This window comes from Lipophrys pholis, assembly GCF_963383615.2.
Source record: "Lipophrys pholis genome assembly, chromosome: 22".
Classification (NCBI taxonomy): Eukaryota; Metazoa; Chordata; class Actinopteri; order Blenniiformes; family Blenniidae; genus Lipophrys; species Lipophrys pholis.
Window position 1 is genome coordinate 15,626,744 of NC_137644.1, and position 23,097 is coordinate 15,649,840.

Sequence of the window (23,097 nt, forward strand, 5' to 3'; positions counted from 1 at the left end):
ACACACATTCCTGTCATGAAAGCCACGGGCGGACAGGACTAAACCATCTCCATGGAGGGTGTCCTGAAAGATGCATTTTTAGCAAGAAGGGTTTGGTCCATGGACATCCACCATAACGTGTTATGATAATAAAAGTCGTATGTGTAAAGTGTTCTTTGGTTGTCGTGACACGTTTTTCGCCTCCGTGACTATGTGGGACACAGTCGGGAAAACGTTTCCCCCCTCTTCCCTGATAGTGGACACGTCCCGCCGCTGCCATGTTGGATGGAACTGGCTCCGGGCTCTCTGGCGGACGGACTTCCCGGGAAAGTTTTCACCGTTTTCCGCCTGCGCTCCAGTCGCTCCTGTTTTGACCTTGTTTCGGGGAGGAGGAGGAGGACGTCGCCTTACATTCTTACACATCGTGCATTTTCCCGGTGGTGTTGCTGCGGACCCCCGGGGGACCGGACAGAGCCAGCCGGTGTGCGGGGTCGGGGGCAGGCCACGGAGGAAGGACCGAGGGATTGTTTATGTCTCTTCTTTTTGGATCGTCTAACGAGTTCCGAGTCGGTGCGTTACTTCAAACCTTAAAGGATGAGTGGACATCCGCAACGGCGGCCGGCTAATGTCAGTTCTATGCTCCTGACACCGCAGGAGAATGAAATCCTCTTCAACCACCTTGGCAGGAAATGCATCGTAAGTTTTTTTTTTCCCCCTCATTAAATTGTTTTACGATAGCAGGCTAAAAGGGGGTAAGCTAATAAAGCCAACTTGTGAAGGAGAGGGTATTTTTTGTGTGTGTAACTGTGTGTTTGTGGCCTCCATTGTTCATTTGTTTTTTAAGGTTTGTGTTGACTGGGAAGACTTAACTTTGAGAGGTGGGTTTGTTTTGACAGTCGAGGCAGCACCCGGCAGAGCTGCCAGAGGGGCGACACTCGAATGTCTCCGCTCAAGACGGCGGGGTTTGGCTTATAAGAGCGAGTTTTATCCCGGCCCGGGGCCTGGGTCTGTAAGGGTTTTACTTGAGAGCTGGACACACTTGATACCATCAAGGAACTCCCGAAATTCCGCTGTCGGTAGCTGCACCGCACCGAGCCCGGCGTTGGCAGAGTGGGGTTAACATTCCGGGGTGTCGGGGTTGCTAAATCCATCAACGCCTCGCGCTGATTTGTTTTTTTGGGTTTTTTTGCACTGACATTACATAACGTGGCTGAACCTTTTTGGGTTTGTTTTTTTAATTATTATTTGGGAAGTGTGCACACTGAAGAAGAATGTGTGGAGAAAGTCCTGCTTTTAATGCTCGACCTGCCAGTTACAAAAAAAACAACCAAAAACGACGAGAGGGCGGTGGAGGAGCCGCTCCACTGTGACTGCAATCAAAACCAACAATGCAATGTCACGACTCAATAACGAGAGACATTATGCAACACGTTTAGCATCCAGCTGACTCATCTGAAGGCTCTCAGCGTGCACCACGGCTCACCAAAACATATGGAGGGGGAAAGGAAATTTTACATCAGACATCCCCAGTAAACACTGCAGATACCAAATACACCACCACTGGTTATGTTTTGCAGACTCAAATAGCCAAATATTTAGATGATGGTTAAGAATTCCTTCAATCCTGAAACTACTGACTCATTCATCATGCATATACAGATATCTTGGTCCTCCTAGACCAAATGTCAAACTTAATCTAAATCTAAATCACCTAAATCTAATGCTGAGGTGTCAAACATATTTTAGTTCAGGAGCTTCAGAAGGTCCAATTTCATCTTGAATTGGTCAGATTAGTAAAATAGTGCTATAACAACCTTTAAATTTCAAGAATAAAGATTTTCTTTGTTTCAAGTTTCAATTCTATCGATGTTTTTCTTTCTCAATGCACTTAAAAATGTCTGCAGAAATCGGATATATTGTCAAAAGTGCAACTTTATCGCTGTGATTGTCCACAGAGTTAAAATGCATATAAACAATCCTAAAATAAAAAGCAAATGAGTCTCTGTCAATCAATACATTCAAGCTTTAACCCAGGTTTAAGCAAAAGTGCAACAGCAACTGCAGAAACCCACAAGGAATGGTACAACGGAACTCGAAAAATGCTGAAAAACTGTGTGTGTGTGTGGGGGGGGGTGCTTGAATTTGTAAAATAAAAATAGTTTGTAGCTGCAAATTCGCTAAATCGTTTAAATTGTGTAGCAGAGTATATGTGTTGAAAATGTTGATATTTTCACAATAAAACAAACTGTCACTCCTTAAAATAACCACTATAACTTAACAAATTTTAATGGTACCTGTTACATTGTGTATGTATTTATAAAGTCACCCAGACATCGTGGCTTTAAGGCAATGCGACTTCGCTCGCAAGGATCTCTGGGTCTCAGTGTTGTGTTCGCTGCTCTTAAAAAAAAAAACAATTTACTTGGTGGTTTAGCATTTCGATATGATAAAATGGTACAGTTGGTGCGATGTGCTGAAATCTCTTTCCCTTTACAGTCTTGCACATTAGTATTGAGTAAAGTTAGGATTAGGTCCAGGTGGAAGGGTGGGGATGAGGGTTCACACGACTATTATAAAAGCTGTTGCATCATGCATTCAATAGCAGTGATCAAGAACAATATCCAGTATCGTGTATATTCCCATTAACCCGTAGTAACTTCCCTATTCTGTGGTTACCGACAATGTGCCAACGGCTCTTACTTTAATTGCCAAATGTCATCTTTAGAGTATTGGGTCAACCGTGTGTGACTAATGAACAACTCATGGGAAGATTCAGAACCACAGGATCAATAGACCTTACAGCTCACCTTTACATTTCACCATGGCTGCTCATAATGGAATATTTTCTGATTCGACGGTTGGCCATTGAACTCGGAGTCATTTTGCTCTTCTCATGATGGTATCAACAGTTACATGTTGTGTTCCAGGCTCTCCACACACCAGATTGATGTGCCCTCATTGGGAGGTTGATTTTTGAATCGGCTCATATCTTGGAGGAGCCGTGTTGCAGCTCAGTGTGAATTTCTCGAAGAAAAAATATGTTTGACGCTGCTTTGTCTTATGCATCAACCAGCTGTGCCCTGCTATTGCAGTTTGTCTCAAAACACTGCGCTGAAAGCGCCACGGGGTAGTTTTATATGGCAGTCCATGAACATGGACTCTGATCAGACCATAAACAGAGTTTTAATACCTCATAATTTCATTCAGAGAGTGCCAAGCTCATCAGATAGGAGCGTTAACAGGAATTTTAACATCAATTTGAATGTTTAACGGTATCATACCTCAGTAAATGTCAAGATTTTATAGAAAAGTCTTGTATATGTTATCTAAGACTGTAACCGTGATTGCTCTTTCATTGTGACTTTTCTTTTGTTTTTTTTAATGGCCCATCCACAGGTTACTTCCTCATAGCAATCATTGTTTCCTGTTATTGTGAACTGTAAAGGTGACAGAAAGCTCTCTCTTTCTTCTTTGTGGCAGTAACGCTCAAGTCACCACATCGACCCAACCAGACAATTGGCATTTGTGGTTTCTTTCTGTGTGTGCGTGTGTTTGTGTGTGTGTTGGGAAAAGCTACATATCCTGTCCCGTGACACAGCCCACATTAGGTCACACGGTGAAAGCCAACCCCCGCCACTCGTACGTGACCACACAGGTTCTCTCAAGGTGTGTCCCTCCCACAGCTATGTAACCTATAACCTGTTAGAAATCCAGTGACTGAGCTCTTCAGGCATCCGGGCAGTTGTGTCGAGCGGCATGCGAGAAGAGACGCGGGATCGGGAACATTCCTGGCAGTCCTACGCTCCTGTGTGCTTGTGCACGTCTTCTCATGCAGAGCGAGAGACAAAATGTGGGAGTGTTTGTGAGGGACTGGGAGAGACGCTGTGTGTGTGTGTGTGTCTCCCTGGACAATCTAATTAAAATGCTCATCAGTGATGTAGAGGCTCCCCGATTACACCTTATGTAAGGTGCTTATTGTGCAGAAAAACTTAGAATCACGTTTCGTTTCTTTTTTTCCATCTTCCTTATGCACAAACTCTGCTGCATAAGTGGTGATATTTTAATGTCAGTCTCCTTTTTCTTGATTTTTTTGTGCCAGTTGTTGGATTTTGTGTGTCTTTATGAAAATATTATTGTCACGTCACACTTATTAAATGCCATGAAGTACACCTCCTGCAGCTCGTATACTACTGCACCTACAGTACCCATAGGGCAGTGTGCCACATCTATCTAGGAATGGCCCTCGCCTGGTTTTGGAAGTATAAAATAATGATGGCAATAGAAAGCAGCTTCAACAATCCATAGTAAAAAAAAACAACAGCACAAGGAATCAACAATAACAAGAATAAAAAGACTAAATCTGTTATCCCATTGAGTACATTTTGCACACCCTGCATTTAATGCTATGAAAGGTTATGTTATTTTCACAATTTATATTATCCCGGCGGGGGAAAAAAAACTACTACCATTGTTCTTTGGGTGAGTACAAAATGCTCATTGACCTCTGTTCACCATCTATAAGCCACTTAGAGGAAAAATCCTGCAGTTTCTGATGCCTGGGCTTTGAGGGAGAAAACAAAACACATGTTCCAACGCTAAAGAATATCCGAGTGAGCTGAAAAATCCAACACTTTTGGACAACGCAGGTTAAGAATGGCAGGATGCTAAAAACGTAGCAGTCTTCACTTCACGAGAGAAATGCAGTATCCATCTCAAACTAGCTCATGACTTCAAAAGTGTTTTAACCTGCTTGTCAAATAATTTTTTTTTTCAAATCCATGATGCATTTTACACGTCAAGTTGGAGAAGAAAATGAAGAAAAAAGCTCACTTTTTAAAGCGGTGACTAAGCTCATGTGCTGAAAATGTAATTATAAGTATTAAGTATATATTTTTGCCTATATAAGCGTTCGTGTGCCCTACTCATTGGTATTCCCCGAGCTGCTTTCACTGTCAGCAACACCGTCGGAAATGGCAAAAGGTGGCAAGGGTCCAAATCACAGTGTGTGTGTGTGTGTGTGTGCGCGCAGACTGCCTGATCAGCAGTCCTGTCCTGCAGGAAGTCCCGTGGTCGGCCTCCTCTGGAGATTTGTGCTGGAGAAGGGGAACATGACTCCTCTTTTCCTCAACATCCTGCTTTTTCCCCCCAATTTTCTCCTCTTCCTCTCTACGGTTTACTCCCATCGTACCTCTTCTACACCATCTGTTCTCGTCTTTTTTTTTTTTTTTTTTGTCATTAATTTTTCTTGTGGATTGCAGCCAAACTTTGAGCCTGTTTTACGTCTCATCTGTCATATCTTTTCTCGCTGTAAACCACCTCTATCTCTCCTGCTTCAGCTTTTTATTTAATCCTCACATTCTTACGCTTCTTTTTTTTTTTTTAACCCTCTGACTGATCTCATGTGGCGGTGCAATAATGGTTTGCTTGTGTCAGGAAGGAGTGACCAAATGATCAGAGGATGACATTTAAAGCCAAACAATAGTAAAGGGGACATAATTGAGGACAATTTAAATGTCACAGCCGTTTCTTAACCACAAAGACGCTGAACACAATTTGTTGGACTGAGTGGTCTTTGGGCATTCTGTCAGTTTGGTGCCGCTTGAAACCTTTTAAGATGGAAGAGGGTAAAGAGAGAAACTTGCTTCATTGCAGAAATATGTGATTCATAATGTGCCTTAAATATAATCGGGGGGGGAAGTGCAACTTTTTTGAGATGGTGCCACTGTGTGGTCTTATTACAAAAACAAACAACAGCACCAACTAGTGGCCCAACATGCAAACTGCAGCGTTTTCAAAACGCCGCAAAAAATTGATGCGTTCTCAGTTTAAAAGTCGTTTAAATGGGGCGTCAGAGTTCTGAAACGCTCGTCTATTCGGTCTGAACAGTAATAAAAGTGCAGGTGAGTGTGCCGACGTTGTGCTGAGTTCGGGTGACTCCTTCACTCTCGGGTCGTTCCGGATGAAAACGCTGATCATGTTTAGGAAGTGCGTGAGCGAGGGGTTTGTTCAGGTTTGTGTTTTCGCCGGGGTCTGATGACGCCACACGCCAAGCTCCGCTTCCCTCCGGCCGTTTGGTCCTGTCAGGAGCAATCGGAGCTCCAAGAGCAGATGAAACCGTGGGGCTTCGGACCGAGAGACGCCATTACAGGCTGCGTGGCAGAAAGAAAATAAAAAAAACACACACATCAGAGAGCAGAGTAGATTCTTTTATAGTATATTCACATATCTGAGCTGAAAGCAAACAGTTGAGATGTAGTGCTGCTCATTTGCTACCAGTGTTTAGTAGCTATGCAGCTCATTTGGCTGAACTCCGCTTCATTTCCATACGAGTGTAGTGGAATCAGATATATATTTATATTTTTGGGGGCTAATGCAGATTCCGATATTGGGGAAATAAAAAAAAATCTCTGACAACCGATATATCGGCCGATTCCATTTCTTTAGTGCCGGGGTGACGCCTCACCGTACATGTCGAATAGTGATGACGTGTGTCGATGCGTCGCATCAAAGATGGCGACGTCCAGTCACTGTGGCAGCGGTGATAACACGTTTCCCATTTAGTTAGCTCATTCTTTGTCCCTGCTTCTGAGTTGCTGTTTATTTCACAAACTAGTTAACTTACCACTGAGGTAAATGAGCCGTCAGCTTTTCACTCTGCCGTGGAGTGACTGTGTAGATGGGGGTGTCCTCAACTGGATACATAACACAAGGATATGAGAAAAAAAACACCATATTCCCTGCATTTATTTTGTGAAAAATAACTATAATAATAATAATCGATAAAACATCCGGCTTGCAGATATTCCCAATCTGTCCTTTCTGAGCTGTTTGTGTCTGGAGCCCTGAAACTGCTGCAGATTGTGTGCAGTTTGTCATTAATACCTTAAGCAAGACCCGTTTGTTGTCCGTATCAATATTGGGACTTTGGACTGGAAATTCATGTTCACATTTCACAGTAGTATTGATGATGTGACAGAATAGAAACAAACGTGAGACTAATGTGTGAAAACGTTGCTAATGGTCAATAGAAACAGGAAATGAAAAACAAAAACCTTGACGTTACCCATTGGGCTTAGGAATAGTAAGCACATGACAACACACCCGTTAGAGGCTGAGGTAACGTGAATAGTTTGAATGACCCACTAGCGACACAATGCATGCCGATCTACAGATCTTTCCTATTGCAGAAGGTGAAATCATATCGCATAAAACTGGATCTGACATTTCAAACAAGTAGGCACAGTTGGGTATTTCCTCGGATCCTTAGCGGCACATTTATACCCTTTCACAATAAAATCCCAACAATGTAAGGGGTTTGTCCTGTACGTTGCGTTAAAGTACCCACTAATTCCTGGAATTATGTCGAGTGGAAAAGTTCCTGAAGCCTCAGCAGGCGTTTCCTCCCATAATGCCTTTGCTTTCAAACATGTATGTTAATGACGGTGAACTTGGACCTCTCGTTGTGACAGAAACCCTGCAAGCAGCATGTGGAGGCCAGTCTGGTCTCCGGTCTTTTAGTGTGACGGGGGGGAGTCTCCATCTTCACAGAAAACCAATGTGTTCACCAGTGATTCACTTTAAGCTTCACTTCTCTCTTCGATGGCTGCCGTGCCTCTGTGAAAGTTTGATCTTGGGACTTTGTGACCAAAGGAGCCGTTTTCACGATTTTTCCACCAAATAGAATTAGTCTGAAATTAAGAAGAAAATAAATTCGACACGTGCAAAACATAAGGTTGCATTAATGAAGTATCGCAAGTAAAATTTTTATAATTTTTATAAAATCTTTAGCTGTTGTGGCCATTTTAAAGGTTTTTTGTTGTTTTTTTCCCAATGAATTTTCTCACTTGTGCTGCACGTTTCCCAGTGGTTAGAGCAGTTTTAGCTATACTAGCATTTAAAAAAAAAAAAATCTTTTTTTTTTGCCTCCCTTTTTTTGATATTTCCTTTTCTTCTTTTTCCCCTCCTTTTTCATTTCCTCAAAGCTATGGCTGACTCATTTTTTAAAAATCGCTGTCATGCAAATAAAATTAAAAACACATGTTTATTTACGTGACATACTGTGAAAGCTTCAGAGGAGCCGGGGAGCCGCAGGTCGCAGGCTCCTGGTTTAAGCTCATCAGTTTTGGTTCATTGGTTTCTTAATTGTCTGCTTTGTTTCACCGGGAGGCTTCGTGCCCTACTTTTGTCAGAATTCCTGTTGAACATTCGTCAATGATTGACTTATCAACAACTTCAGAGCTGCGGCCACCCTGCCATTATGTCATGAAGTTGTTATGTTCATACTGCATATCAGTGTCGTGTGGGGCTTTGTATTTAGTCAACACAAAGGCATGTGCACTTTTCCCAACCGATTCAACAACCACTAACTTCTCACCTCGCTCTCGCGCTCCAGTTTCATATCTGGTGGAAGTATTAACTTTAGAGTGGGGCGGTAACTTCATGGAGGTTGTAAAGGTGAGGAGCTGCTTAATAACCCTTCAAATAGTGACGACTCCAAATGTTTTCCTTTTGTTTTATTCAGATATCTTCAGATGTCTGAAAATCTCAACAAGCAGAAGAAAAATAAAATTTTGCAAAAGACAGTGAAATGATGTCCACATCTTCTTATTAAATGTTCTTGCATCCAAAAGTAACTTTCGAACCGTTTATTATAGGATCTTACTGATTGTTGTGGTCGACAGCTGACAACTGTGTCGGTCCCAGGAGCCCTTTGGTGCAGTTGTAGCTCCTTTTTTTTTTTTTTTTTTTTTTTTTTTTTTTTTGGGAGATTTCCTAAAAAGTAATCCATCATGATAAATCCAAATGCAACATCTTCTGTCGTCATTAGATCCATTTTCTGTGTCATAAACCCCTGACACAGTCAATAACTGCCATTTCGTTGTCACCCGGATCACCAGTTCATCCGTTTCCTCTGTCTTCTGACAAAAATATAATTATAAAAAAAAAAGTTATAGCTTTCCCTATGCACGTTTGCGTTTTATTCCAAATAATGTGTATGGATAATTCTTATAGATATATAAACATGACCTAACGTGATCTCGAGATAAGAATAGCCTATCGGCAGAAGATGAGCCGGCGAAAACTCTCTCTGCTTTGAGGCATGGTGCATCGGAACTTTCTGACAAAAAGGCTTCTTAAAAATGAGTGACTGCAGCAAACGCATTCAGATAGCCTCACAAACAAAAACGGTTTTAAACATGACTGCATAGCAGGTCCAGGTGCTCTGAAAACAGAAAAAAACTAGCAAAGACCTCAGAGGATTGAGACGGATGATTTCTGTAGGATTCAGAAATCTATCCTTCAAGTATAGATTTGGTGCTTTGAATCATTTTGGTGTTTTTAAACTTTGCAACATCATCCGTTGGGCCGGATTAGACTCACTGGCAAGCCAGTATCTGCCCTTGGACTGTATGTTTGACAACCTGCTCTAAATCAATATGGGGAATTCTTCTGAAAGTGTTAAATAAAAAAAAATTAAAAAAGCCACACTGACACGTTTTGCTTATCACCATTTGCTGAGTTTGGCTCTGAAGTAAAACAGCCATCTGTTGCACATGACAACCGCTTTGCTGCCCCCTGCTGGCGTGATAAGGACAATGTTTTGAGATGTGCAAACGCAGTTTACAGGTTTATTGGCGGCTTCACATTGATTGAATGCGGAGTGAAACCCGTCAGTTCAGTGTTTTGGATACGTCTAACCCTTTGTCCCTTGTCGTCGTCCCCCCCCCCCCCCCCCCCCCTGCAGTCATTGTCCTCGGCGGTGGTCCAGGTGTACACAGCAGACAGGAACTCCAGCTGGACCAAGAGATGCTGCGGGGTGGCCTGTCTGGTCAAAGACAACCCTCAGCGGTCGTACTACATCAGGGTTTTTGACATTAAGGTATGCACAATGCTTTATGTAGAGAACGTCTTAGTGGTTTATCCACATTATAAATGCTACAAGACCACAGTGAATGTGAGTGGCGGTTTACCTTCATTAAGTGTGAGGATGAGCTCTCTCTCTTTTTATTTCTTTTTTTTAAATAGCCGTTAACGATTATTTAACACTTTGTTTGTGTGACCGTCTGCAAAAACAAATGCCCCTCTCTTCACTATGACAAATGAACTGTTCTCTCTGTGGCGTTTGTGTTTTCTGACAGGACGGTGGGGTGACGTTTGAACAGGAGCTCTACAACAACTTCAACATCTCCATCCCCAGATCCTATTTCATCACATTTGCTGGAGATGTAAGTTCTCCTCATTCTTTCTTTGCTTTTAAAGATTACCTTTAAAAAAAAAAAAAAAAAAAAAAAGTTTACTTGTCGATTTGTTTGTCTTCAAATGCCATTGCAGGTGCAACTGAAGAGTAAATCTGTCTTGTGAGGTTTGACTGTGTTCCTTCAGTCGAACAAAAGAGCTCCTGTCATTTCATAAACACACTCACTCGTTCATAATTGATCGATAAAGGCAGTTCGTACTTTCGGGATCCTTTTTTGTAGGATTATAACTTGCCGTATTAACTGCACGTCCGTTCGCCATTTATTTGCATGCTTGTGAAAACATGCGGACATGAGTTACACGGTTAGCAGGAACCTGATTGAGAAACTTTCCATGTTTTCCTTCCAAAATCCAACTACTTTTCCATTCAAGCGCCGAGCTCTGTGTCAAATCTAGAAATCCCTCTGTTTTGGGAGCAAACATGTTGCTGGTGGATACAGCAGCTCAGAATGAAGCAGACCCTGAGGTATGCAGGACTGATGTGATCGAGCTGCGTGTTCTCCGTGGACACGTCATGGATATCGGTCTGGAAAATCTGTTGAATCAGTTTATTGACGACCCTCTGGTAGAGTAACAAATGTCTCTGTGTTGACAGGGATGCCAAGTGGGCCTGAACTTTGCCAGTGAAGAGGAATCCAAGCGTTTCCGGAACCAGTTGTCAGAGCTGCAGGGGAGAAGACAGAGGAAAACCGGTACCAACTCAGTGCTGCTGCTAACACACCTTAGCTGCCGACCCAAACCCTGCGCAAATGAAATGACATGATTAGGAATTGATTAACTCGTGTTGGAAGGAACCGAATCAAAACATGGCACTGGGTAAAAACTGCAAGATATAATTGGTTTCTAATCATGTCTATTTCAGTTAACTACAGGTTGCAGAGCTGGCAAACAAAAAAAAAAAAAAAAAAAGTCAGAATAGATGCAGGAAGTATCGTACTGGTCCGAAGATAAGGCGACTTCCCCCTTTTTCCAAGGGTTCATTCTCCTGAAGACATGATTTATTTCTGTTGAGATAACGATGGTTAAAAACTAACTGCTGCTCAAAGTGGTCCGCATCCTTCAAAGGACGAGATATGCAGCATTTTAAAGCCTTTGAGCAGTTGTTAACGAACAGCTGTGGCTGGCTTCTCTTTCCCTCGGTGGATCACATCCAGCGTCCTCCTCTGTTTCCGAGGCCCAATTATCTGTTGAAATGCAGAACTTGGTGTAACACCAGGATCTGAGTATTGAACCTTAATTATGACTCCAGATTATTTTCGGACCATTACGACAGATTTTCTCAAAGGATCCTGTGTTTGAATATAGCTGAGGATTGAATTTTTTATTATTTTTTTTTTGCCTGGCTCTGTCAACTATCTCTCTTCCTCTCCTGACTCATCACAATCTTCCTCTGTTCCTCAAGCTGCTGGTAAAATATCAACCATTTTCTCATCTATCAGTCTGCGAGCTTTCTTTAGAAGCAGTTTACATCGAGGTCCTGTTGCTCACAAATAAAGACCCAGATCTTTTTTGGTTTGTTTTTCCAGTCATAGGCGGGATCCATCTTCTAAATCTTTAGATGAGACCAAACGTCACTACATGATTTTTCAGCAAAACCTACAGTCGAAGTGACGCACCACAGCATCACACCTTGTCTCTTAGAAGCATTATGCCGACTGGCCCAATGGGGGCGCTACAGTGTTAGGCTGGAATGTGCAAAACAAACTGATTTGCTTCTTTACTTCCCAGAAAAATCAAGATTGAGGATTTCCATAGGGGTATAATCGGGTTTCTATACTTCACTTGAGTGCTTAATTTTCTCCATATCTGTATTTCTCCTTTAAAAATGTACAACTACTCAGTTTAAGTACAGGTTCTGACGCCTACTCAAGTAAAGAAGTTGAATCAGTACCTTTACAAGTCTTTTTTTTATTTTTTTATCTGTCCTTCTGAATAAGTTAATGTGAGTACTTTAACCAATTTTAATTATCTTCGTGAGGTGACATATTGCCATTTTGTTTTTCTCTCCAAACCTGTTTGAAAACAGTTGAACTTGTCAGAAATGGAACATCCTGTCGCTTTCCCCATACACAAAGCCAATGGAAATGTTAAAAACCTGCTACACGACTTAACTGGTTTATTAATCAGGTGAAAAATATGACGTCTGAGCAACAGATTGAAAAGCGGCACACTTCTTATCGACTTTTTGCCGCCACTTTCTTGATCGAGGCTTGATCGTTTTCTGCTGCGGATGATTTCCTGACCTTTCATGTGGATCGCTCACCTCCAGCTCTCCCTCTCAGCTAATCTCGTCTACAAGGCTTCTAAACTGGAAATTAAAATTAAAGTATGTGTGTGTGTGTGTGTGTGTGTGTGTGTGTGTGTGTGTGTGTGTGTGTGTGTGTGTGTGTGTGTGTGTGTGTGTGAGCGCGCGCCGGCTTCCCGTCTGCTCGACACACTAACAGTTTGCTTGGCAATATTTCTCCTGAACAACGCTTCAGCCTGTGCAGCTCGCGCACAATCCCTCCAAAGCTCTTCACTCACAATCCAAACACAATTCCTCCTTCCGTAACTCTCCGCACTCGTCCTCTCCTCATTAACACGACCCGTCACTCAAGCAGCGCAGAACTATAACACTATAATTTGTCTGTGTTCACAGAGAAGAGACGTGACCCCATCAATGGTATGTTTTGTACGACACTGTTTTCCTCATAAAATATCCAGACGACAAGTGTAAAACCAGAGTCAGACCGGTGCTGGCAAACACTTCTCACCATCTGCTCAGTACGTCAAGGAGGCGGAGTCTTGGAGGGGGGGAAAGAGTTCCTTTTCCCGGACCGTGCTGGAAACTCTGCAATCTACATAGAGTTTTATATTTTCTGTGGGGAGAAACACCAACAATTCATGATGAGCTGAGCCAACATGATCTTTCCTGTTCGGTTAAAAAGAAGAGTCGACTCAGGAAATAGCTACTCATCGGGTTTTTTCCTCATTTAGTTTTCTAGTCAAGAACAAGCAATGGAAAATCCATACATTTACGCTCGAAAAGGCCTAAAAATGATGTGTACAGCTTTGGCTCCCAGCCAGAATGGCTTTAATCCTGTGGGTTAGAATCTTGACTGTTGATATTCGGAGTCTCCAATAACATCCGGGATAATCTCATGTGACGGCGCCCTGCAGAGGAGCCCTACGCGGCGTCATTCTGAGTAAACCGATGGAGAACATTTGTGGATATGTTGTGTTTTTGAGTGGCCGAGTTTGAGACAGCAGGAGATAAACTAGTTTCAAACTGACAGGTGTGTGTGTGTGTGTGTGTGTGTGTGTGTGTGTGTGTGTGTGTGTGTGTGTGTGTGTGTGTGTGTGTGTGTGTGTGTGTGTGTGTGTGTGTGTGTGTGTGTGTGTGTGTGTGTGTGTGTGTGTGTGTGTGTGTGTGTGTGTGTGTGTGTGTGTGTGTGTGTGTGTGTGTGTGTGTGTGTGTGTGTGTGTGTGTGTGTGTGTGTGTGTGTGTGTGTGTGTGTGTGTGTGTGTGTGTGTGTCAGGAATTTTGTTTTGCCTTCTGTCGCACGTCATCAGAAACCAAATATGGGCTTACGTCACATGCATAAACCGGCGTCATGTAATTCAGGGATGGACAAGAAAAACCATTTTGGATTAAAGGTTGACTCAAAGGGATTTTTATATCAGACCTGGTGTTCATACTGCATCATTAAGCTTCAAAAACTGGCTCATTACATGTTTTTGTGCACAATTATGTCACTTTTTTAGAGCTCCAAACTCCACACCAACATGTGGTACAATGTAATCATTTGTAATTGTCATTCAAAATTCTGGATAAATGAAGCTTTGCAGTTAAATTGGTTAATCTCCAGACAAATCTGTCACTTTGTTCTCTCCACCTCTTTATTACCGTCTCTCTGTTCCTGTTCTCCTTCTCTGTTCCTCATTCTCCGTTTCACCTTCTTATGACTTCATTCTTCCTTCACCCTGCCTTTCTCACTCACTCTTTCACTGCACCGATTCATCATGTTTTCCAAACCCTGGAGATTATTGTGGGATTAAAGCATAGACAGGGTTTTTACTGGTTACGTAAAGTCCTGCGGCACATCCAGAATAATTTGCCGGGATTACATCCATTCGCGCTGTTTGGCTGGGAAAGGGGAGGAGGTAGGGAGCGGAGGTGGGTGGAGACACGATTAGAGCAAACCAATCCAAGCTTGATAATCTGACGGTGGGGAATCGAGGAGGATGAATAAACTGAGCGATGGCTGGCTCTGTGCTCATGATGACATCGCTGGGTATTTGCCTTGTCAATTCAGACAGCATGCATATCTCACCGCCCCGATGAGGATGTTGATTCAGTAAATAAAGAAAAGTTGGACTTGTGGAGGTTTACTTTGATTTGGCGACGTTTCTTGGATTTCCTGCGAAGGAGAACCGTCTTTTCTCTTGAGGGGGAATCGCTTCTGAAGAGAGACGTGGAGATACTTCTTCTGTCGGCCTTTAGAAGCTTTACCGCATCTCTCATGACCAGCCGGCAGCTACAATGATGTTCTGCACCACCTTCCTCTCTGCTCCCTCCGAGGAAGTTAACCGTGAAGGAGGAGGAGGAGCGACGACTCTCGGAGGCCCGGGGAGTTGCCTGTCGTCTTTACACTGCCTGGTCCTCCCTCAGGATGAACTGCACCCGTCTCTTTCCGACCCCACCGCTCGCCTCTCCATCTGTACAGACGACCGGCCACACAGCCTGGTGGGCACGGTGCTCCTGGACGTGGGCGTGGCCACCTGCGGAGCGAGAGGCGGTAGATGTATCTGGGACAAGATGAGGAGGCGACGCAGTCGGTCGGCCTCGCCTTCGCCCAGCAAAACCCCTAAAAACCCGTGTAGCAAGAGCGTTAGAGGTAGGCGCTCCTGCCGAGGTGCTGCTGAGAACTCTGCGCCGGTGTGTCGAATACCCCCTTATCTGACGGCCTCTTTCTCATATTCAACACTTTCAGTCCTCTGTGCAGCACCGGAGGAGGAGGAGGAGGCGGAGGAGTCGTTAAATAAGGGATTACATAATTTGAGTGGAATGGCTGGCCTTGAAAATTCCCATGCTTCTATGTCCATATGGAGCAGGGTCGCTTGTCATTGAACATAACTCATTAAATACTCATGTGTCTGTGTTTTAAGACCGAACTGCCACATGAAGTGTAACTGTGGTTCTGCTCTCGTATCTTTCCCAGGACCTGCGCTGCCCATGGCCACCGTCGACATCAGAAACCCCGAGATCAACAGCAGTCACCGTTTCCACAACTCTCAGGTGAACAACATTGTGCACTCCACCTTCCCCAAGAGGGAGAAAAAGAGCAAAGGGAAGAAGAAGAGGTTGACCAAGGCGGACATCGGCACGCCGAGCAACTTCCAGTGAGTCACTGCAGGCACCGCTGAGCTGAGCTCAGTTTTCAATGATCTTTCTCCTCGGCTAAGACGGTTTTTTATTTCGGTTTGAATTTAGAACAACTGAGCCTTAAATGATTTGATTTCTGAATTTACGCTTTACGCAGTATATAGCTGCTCCAAGCTCATTATATATGCATACAAACACTAGCTGGTGATTCATTGTGTTACTGGTGTTAAAGCAGCCTGAGAATTCCTCCTTTCACAATAGCTTGGTACTCTCATCAGCGAACTGATTACGTTTTCCATGAGGAAATAATACATTTATTTAATTTTCACACTTTCGAGTAAGAGCAAGGACCATGTCACATTGAATCTAAAGTGGAGCTGTTAATGATGATCATTCAGTTTCTCATAGAACGGGGACGTAGTACACTACAGAGGTGGTTCCCAGCCTGCCCGGGCCAAATTAAGTGGGGAAAATTAAATCTGTCCCTTTTTATAGCATATCAGAGGTTAGCTGAGGTTTCCAGCTTTTCCTAGAGGCTATGTATGGGGCCGGGCAAGAAGCAGTTCAGAGTCTGACCTAATGGGCCGTAATCCAGCCTGAGTGCTCTCCTATGGAATTTATATAAAGATTAGTAGCGCAGAAAGATGTCACTGTGTCATGGTGAGAATCACAGCTGATTAATTTGAGAAATACAGATGTTCTTCCTCCTGGATTTACAGTAAACAACTAATTGACCTTCATGCCCCCCCCCCCCCCCCCCCCCGTTAGTGCCAGTGCATGACGCATCATGTACCATACGTCAGTCCTTCTTAACACGTCTCTCTTTACTTTTTCCACAGACACATTGGACATGTAGGATGGGATCCAAACACAGGCTTCGATGTAAGCAGCTCTAAACTCATATCAATGTCTCTGCATGTGTCACAGGATTTAACTTCTAGAACTTTACCCAGAACTCATCCATTTGCCAGTTGAGCCACCTTCTACCAGATAGATAAAAAAAAAAAAAAGTACTATCAGCTTTGTATTATAAAGCCGAGCTGCCCCAGCCGAGTCATCAGCAGCGTTACACAAGGAGATTTTAGAGGAGAACCGACCTGCATCTGCATAATCCATGGACCCGTTCCCAAAAAACATCACCAGTAATTATTCTGGATGATGTCGATGAGCTCATACAGGTCACAAGACTTACTAAATGAAAGGGAGGGAAGGAAAAAAAAAAGAAATCTGATGACGTGAAGTTCCTGCTTTAATGCTTTCAAGGACTTAGATTGATCTTAAAGTTGGTAAGTTGGAGCAAAGCTTCCCCTCCGTCTCGAACTCTCAGCCTGCTAAAGCTGTGAAAAGTAAAGGATGTATTTTATAATCATAATAGCTCAACGTATCCCTGCTCTTTTTCATCCCTACGACTGGAGATAGAATCAAATCTGCTCTTTGAAAAGTGAAAGTTAAGACCTCCAATGACTTCCTGTGTTTAAAAGGATCATTGCACTACTTACTTTTTTTTTAATTTTGCAATCTCAACTTCATGGTGGAAATTAGAGTAAACACATTTTACCATTTCATGCCTATAAAACTTAAATATAATATGCGACGTGCTGGTGTCATACCGCCATGACACCACCAGGTGGCAGTGTCATAACTGAAATCCGAGTTTCACCTGCAGCTATTTTAAATAGATTTAGTCAGAATATATTAGTCACACAGCCTCACAGCTCGCTTTGATTCCCCCGGCAGTCAAACTATCTGATCCTGCTTTTCTCGCTCTGACTGAAGTCCAATCTGAACATGAGCAGGCTGCAGAGCTGAGTCACACAGCTCTGTGTGCGTGCGTGCGTGCATGCGTGTGTGAACTCATACACTGCAAAAACTGCTTGATCAATGGGGAAGAAAAAGAAAAAAAACTTTGTTTGGACTCCAGGTAAACAGCAATTATGTGGATTTGTGGGAGTAGCTGGAAGTTTAGTGTATTAAAATAAAATAGTGGGACTTTTTTGTATTTCTTTTCCCTTACATACAATTTTTTTTAAATGCTAAACCTCTATTAAATCTCTTGAGCCCGTCGTATAAACCCTGGATGTGTAAAAATGTCGAGTCTCTGCGCGTCCCTCCTCAGTTGAACAACTTGGACCCGGAGCTGAAGAACCTGTTCGACATGTGCGGCATCTCCGAGGCGCAGCTGAAAGACAAGGAGACCTCCAAGGTCATCTACGACTTCATCGAGAAGAAGGGCGGCGTGGAAGCCGTCAAGAACGAGCTGCGGAGACAAGGTAGACCCCCCACCCCACCCAGGAGCCTCAGCGCACCGTGAGCATGTCTCTCGGGTGTCAAATGTCATCTGTTTTGCAGGATTCTCGTCGTGTGAAAATGTGTTTAATTCGATCTAACTGGTGTGGTGGTTTTATCCTCAGGTCCGCCCAGGTGGAGCGGTAGGTTTCCATGCATGACCTGCTGTGACTGTGCATGTAGAGCAAATCTATGAACTCCAGCTGTGTGAAGTCTCTGCAGTTACTTCTCCAGTGAAGCCTTTGCTGTTTGATTTTTGTTGATTGTCTGAGACAGCTGGAGACGCACCAGACCGTCACGTTAAACACCCGTTTCCTTTGTTTCGTGGGATTACCGCCGTGCGGCCATTCGTCTCTGTAAACTTCTCCTCGCTGAATAACTCCCGTCGGATTCTTGTCGCGCCGACTCGTAATCTCCTGGTTTATCGCATTTCACGGCACTTCTGCATGCGATGTGACGCTTTTTTTTTTAATGAGGATTTAATCAATGGAGCAGATTGTCCTGTCGAGAGATTTGAGATTTAAAAAAATAATAATTTATTCTTACAAATTTTTAATCTGGTTGTGAGGTATAGTTTGTTTTGTTTGTTTTTTCAATGAAATTGCAGCTAACAAAATTAACAACCAGTTGCAGGTGAGAAGGCTGCCCCCTGTGGCAAAACTATGTAATTGCATGGCTTGGCAGCAGCAATACTTGGGGGATTTACAAGCATTTTTGTCATGAGATGCAGTGAAATCTTGAGTGATCCTCCAGTGAAACAGTCGACAGGCTGAAATGTGACTCGTGTCTCGTGTGATTGTTGATCTGTGTTGAATTCTGACTGATGCTTAGTCGTGTTTGTTGATTCTTGTTTGTTCTCTCGTCCTTCAGCTCCTCCGCCGCCGCCGTCCAGGAGCGGCCCTCCCCCGCCGCCGCCGCACCATGGCTCGGCTCCCCCTCCCCCGCCTCCTGCCCGTGGCCGAGGAGTCCCGCCACCGCCGCCTCCCTCCAGAGCGCCCGTCTCCGCGCCCCCGCCTCCCCCTCCCCCTCCATCCCGGCCGGGCATGTCCGCGCCCCCGCCTCCCCCGCCGAGCCGGGGCTCCCTCCCGCCACCGCCTCCGCCGGCCCACGCTTCGGTGCCGGTGGCGGCGCCACCGCCGCCGCCACCTCCCCTCTCCGACCCGTCTGGTTTCGGGGCGCCGGCTCCCCCGCCCCCTCCTCCGCCTCCCCCGGGGCCCCCGCCCCCTGCACCTCCGCCCTCGGAGGCTAACGGCGGGGATGGCGGCACGCCCGCGATCGGCAAGACGGCGCTGCTGAGTCAGATCAGGGAGGGGACGCAGCTGAAGAAGGTGGAGCAGAAAGAGCGGCCGGTGTCCTCCACCGGACGAGACGCGCTCCTGGACCAAATCCGACAGGGAATCCAGCTCAAGCCTGTAAACATTTCGCCGTCGCACCGTTAGTTCCCCCGGCGGCTGCGAGGCAAACGGCGCTCTAACTGTTTTCGTTCCGTCTTTACAGAAAAACGATAACGCAGATGGCCCGGCAGCGCCGGCGTCCTCTGCGGGCATCGTCGGCGCTCTGATGGAGGTGATGCAGAAAAGGAGCCGGGCGATTCATTCTTCAGGTGAACACAAACGAACCTTGAGAGGAGGCGGGAACGCCCTTAAAGAAGAAATTTTAAGTTTTTAACATTATTAGTGATTTTTGAAGCAAATGATGAAATGTGCTTTAGTGGAAAAACCATGTTTACTAATGGATTAAAAGTCTCAGCTCCATGTCTCAGCAGCCATTTTATCCTGTAATGTGTAAAAAAAAAATGTGATGAGCCATAAATTATTACTCACTGTAATACAAAACATGCGTGATATATGGTTGAAGCCCTAAACTACTTATAATATCATGCATATAATTTAATATCACACATTTATTATGGACCTCACACAGAAAACCGCTGCACAAAGCATCAGATTAACTTCTCTCTCTGTATTACGGACACTTCCTGCTAATTTATAGGACTGGATCTTTGAATACCATAATTTCTGGACTATAAGCCCCTACTTTTTTTCCACACGCTTTGAACCCTGAGGCTTAAACTATGACACTGCAAAATTTTGGATTGTACATAACGCTGACACATGGGTGATGCGTTCAAGTGCATCACGTAACTTCAAACTTTGAGTTTTTTTTCTTTTTTTTATTGAATATCAGCTCAATAGTCTGGGAATTACGGTAATAAAGGTGATTGAACTTAAAAAGGCTCACTTTGTCTCGAGAGGCTTTTCTGGTTGATTTCCGTGTTTGGAGAAGTTGAACCAACTCCCAGACATGATGTCATTTCAAGTTAGTCAGATGATTTTTTTAAACTGAACTTTCACCACTTCCTCCTCGGTGTCAAACTTCCCCCAACATATTTTCGTCCTGTTAATTTAAGCCTCCAGTGTTCATGCTTTTCCTCTGGCTTTGCCGTTACATGACCGTTTTGCTCGTCTTCACAGATGAGGACGACGACGACGAAGACGAGGAGGACTTTGAGGACGACGACGAGTGGGAGGATTAGCTCCGCCCTCCCGAAAATCCCTGGGATGATCATGACACTAAAACTGTTCATGTCTGTCTAAAAAAAAACACAAAAAAAAAAATCTTTAATTTCAAAATTCTAAGTGTAAATGTTCTGTTTTTGTTGTATATTTTTGTTGCCTTTATGCTTTTTTTTTTTTTTTTATTATTATTAATAATCTGTGCAATACCTCATTTATTCCGTAAATGTTTTGTCATTCTCATCTTTGGTTTGTTGCTTCGTTCTCTTCGCTCTGTCTCTTCACCACAAACCGCCTCGTCTTTCATTTTAACTGTAATTTCTTACTTTCTTTTTCCTTCCCTCTTTCTCCTCCGCCCACCCCCCACCCTCTCTGTTTATCACCTCCATCTGTCACCACACAGCCATATTGCATCTCTGTTGCCTCCCGTCATCCCACTTCCTCACGTGCAATTTCAAATGGTCTCTTCAATGTTTTTTTTTGTTTTTGTTTTGTTTTGTTTTTGTGGTTGTGTGTGAGGACCGGTGCCACAGCTCTTTAATTAATTGTCGTCGTCGGACAGGCAGTGAAATAATTAACTATTTTCATATCCTAATGCTCTGTAGTTTATTTTTACGTATTCAAATGATCCTAGTTTAGCGCCCATATTTTCTTAAGAAAAGAAGAAAAAAAAGTTTTTTTTTGTTGTTTTTTTTTTTTTTACTTAATTTGCTGCGGACTGTAAATCTGCTCCAGAATTTTGAGTCTCTTATATTTTTGCACAGATCAAGAGAGGAAGACTCGCTGCATGAATACAGGACATTTTGCAGCTCTGCGGCATTACGAAACACACATACACACACACACACACACACACACACACGCTTTAAGTGACGAGACGGAATAGACTGTAGGCGTTTCTTTTTCCCAACCGTTGACGTACAACACTACACACACAGAAGCAGGTAATCCAGTCTTACCGCTTTCTATTGTGATTTTCATTTATATTCTTTGTCACACTACAAATTCAATTGATTTGTCCTTTATTTTATTTTTTTTCTTCTATTTTCTTGTTTTTTTTCTTATTATTATTATTATTATTAGTGGCAAGCAGACTGTTAATGAAGGCCTGTTTGTTGGAATCGGGAATAAAGACATTTTAGTTTCACACACCGGATTCTTCTAATGCGTCCATATTGCTCAGTTACTGCACAGAAACTTCTTCGCAGAATCTTATTTTGTTTATTCCCCGCTGTGGAAATTAAAGCTGACGCTCTATAGGGACATATCTATATATATATATATAATTATGGCATTTTTCCAACAAGCGTCAATGTGGTTTAAACTAGTAAATGTTGATGGGTAACGTAATGCAAATAACTGTTTCCACACACCATTTTATTAGGTAATGGAAGATGTGTCTTAGTTCAGAATTACTGCAAACTACAGTCTCATTAGTTTAAAATGACAATAGATATAGTAAAAAAAAAAAATGGCTGCTGACTCTTCTGCAAAAGCATTGAGGATTATTTTCGTTTTTGTTGTGGAAAATAAATGCAACGGCTCGTTTTCTCTCAACGAAAACAGACCAACGTAGGACGATTTCATAGCCAATGTTTTAGAATTTGATTATATCTTTTAATTTTCTATCAATAAAGCAACACAAGCTACAGCTGATTGACAGATCTTGCATTAGCCTACATATGCTCACTGATTCCGCTCTTTAGTGAGGATTAAGTTAAGGGTAAATACCAAGGTTAGTCAGATGAGGTAAGATTCTGATTTAAATCTGTTTTGGAAAAGCAACCAAGCCATTAAGTGCTACTTATTTTTACACTGAAGTAAAAATAAAAAAAAACAATTGAAATTTTTGACTTTCAGTTGCTTTTCTTTGTTTTAATCATAAGATGCATTTCCTGAGCAAATATACTTGCATATGCTTTTTTTTTTTTTTTTTTGCATCTTAAGCCTAAACTTTAGCCGTCTAGTCGTGGGATATTCGCTTTTACTATCAGAATCAACATGGCGATTCCTTGTGACAAATATCCAAAATGAGGAAAACTTTTTTTGGTTTTTTTTTCCAACGTTCATTGTTTCTTCTGCATACTGCTATCCTGGCATCTCGGGGCTTCTGTCTAGTGAAAAAGGTGTCCTGGACGCCAACGGGCATGTAATGAACTCTTACATTGTACACTCCAATAAAAACAAACAAAACAAAAAAAGTCGATATTTACACACTTTGGGTATTTGGGCGTCTTTTACCTTCAACGTTGACCCTGATTAAACTTGTGGGCGAGACGCACAAAGTGAGGAACTCCAATAAAGAGGTATTTTTAGAATTGATTCTGCTTTTGACGCCCCGATTCTTTATTTTTAGTTGTTCACAGCGGCCGACTGTGTATCGGTTCCCTTCGCTGCTTCACAGAAGGATCAGAGCAGGTATGATGCTTTCCACTACTGTGCTACGGCTTTCACCCACCAGCCGCATATCTCATAAACAATGTTAGAATAGGTCAAGTTTGGGTACGGATTGCTTATCTTACTAGATTTATTGGGGAAACTGCAAAATATATCTTGTGTGAAAATGATGCAATATCAGTTTTGTGACTTTTTAAGTCGGTGTGTTTGAAAATCAACACACCTTTATAACATATATGTAATAACATCTGTTAGAAAGTAAAGTATCCCTATGTTTTTCTGATTTTGTTTTACAAA

At 43.1% G+C, this 23,097-nt stretch overlaps 1 protein-coding gene across 5 annotated transcripts; it reads left to right on the top strand.

Annotated features, from left to right (window-relative positions):
• On the top strand, positions 1 to 21,545 carry LOC308127126 (actin nucleation-promoting factor WASL-like). 5 transcript variants are annotated; one of them, XM_080491927.1, is made up of 12 exons: positions 1 to 675; positions 9,725 to 9,859; positions 10,119 to 10,205; positions 10,832 to 10,928; positions 12,875 to 12,898; positions 15,438 to 15,618; positions 16,441 to 16,483; positions 17,718 to 17,871; positions 18,013 to 18,030; positions 18,758 to 19,299; positions 19,385 to 19,490; positions 20,362 to 21,545. In XM_080491927.1, the coding sequence occupies exons 1-12, from the start codon at positions 574 to 576 to the stop codon at positions 20,421 to 20,423; spliced, it is 1,551 nt and encodes a 516-aa protein (XP_080348053.1). In that variant the 5' UTR covers positions 1 to 573; the 3' UTR covers positions 20,424 to 21,545. The 5 variants fall into 5 exon arrangements, with proteins under 5 accessions (XP_080348053.1, XP_080348054.1, XP_080348055.1 ...); XM_080491928.1 differs by lacking the exon at positions 18,013 to 18,030; XM_080491929.1 differs by lacking the exon at positions 12,875 to 12,898.
• The last annotated feature ends 1,552 nt before the right edge of the window (positions 21,546 to 23,097 follow it).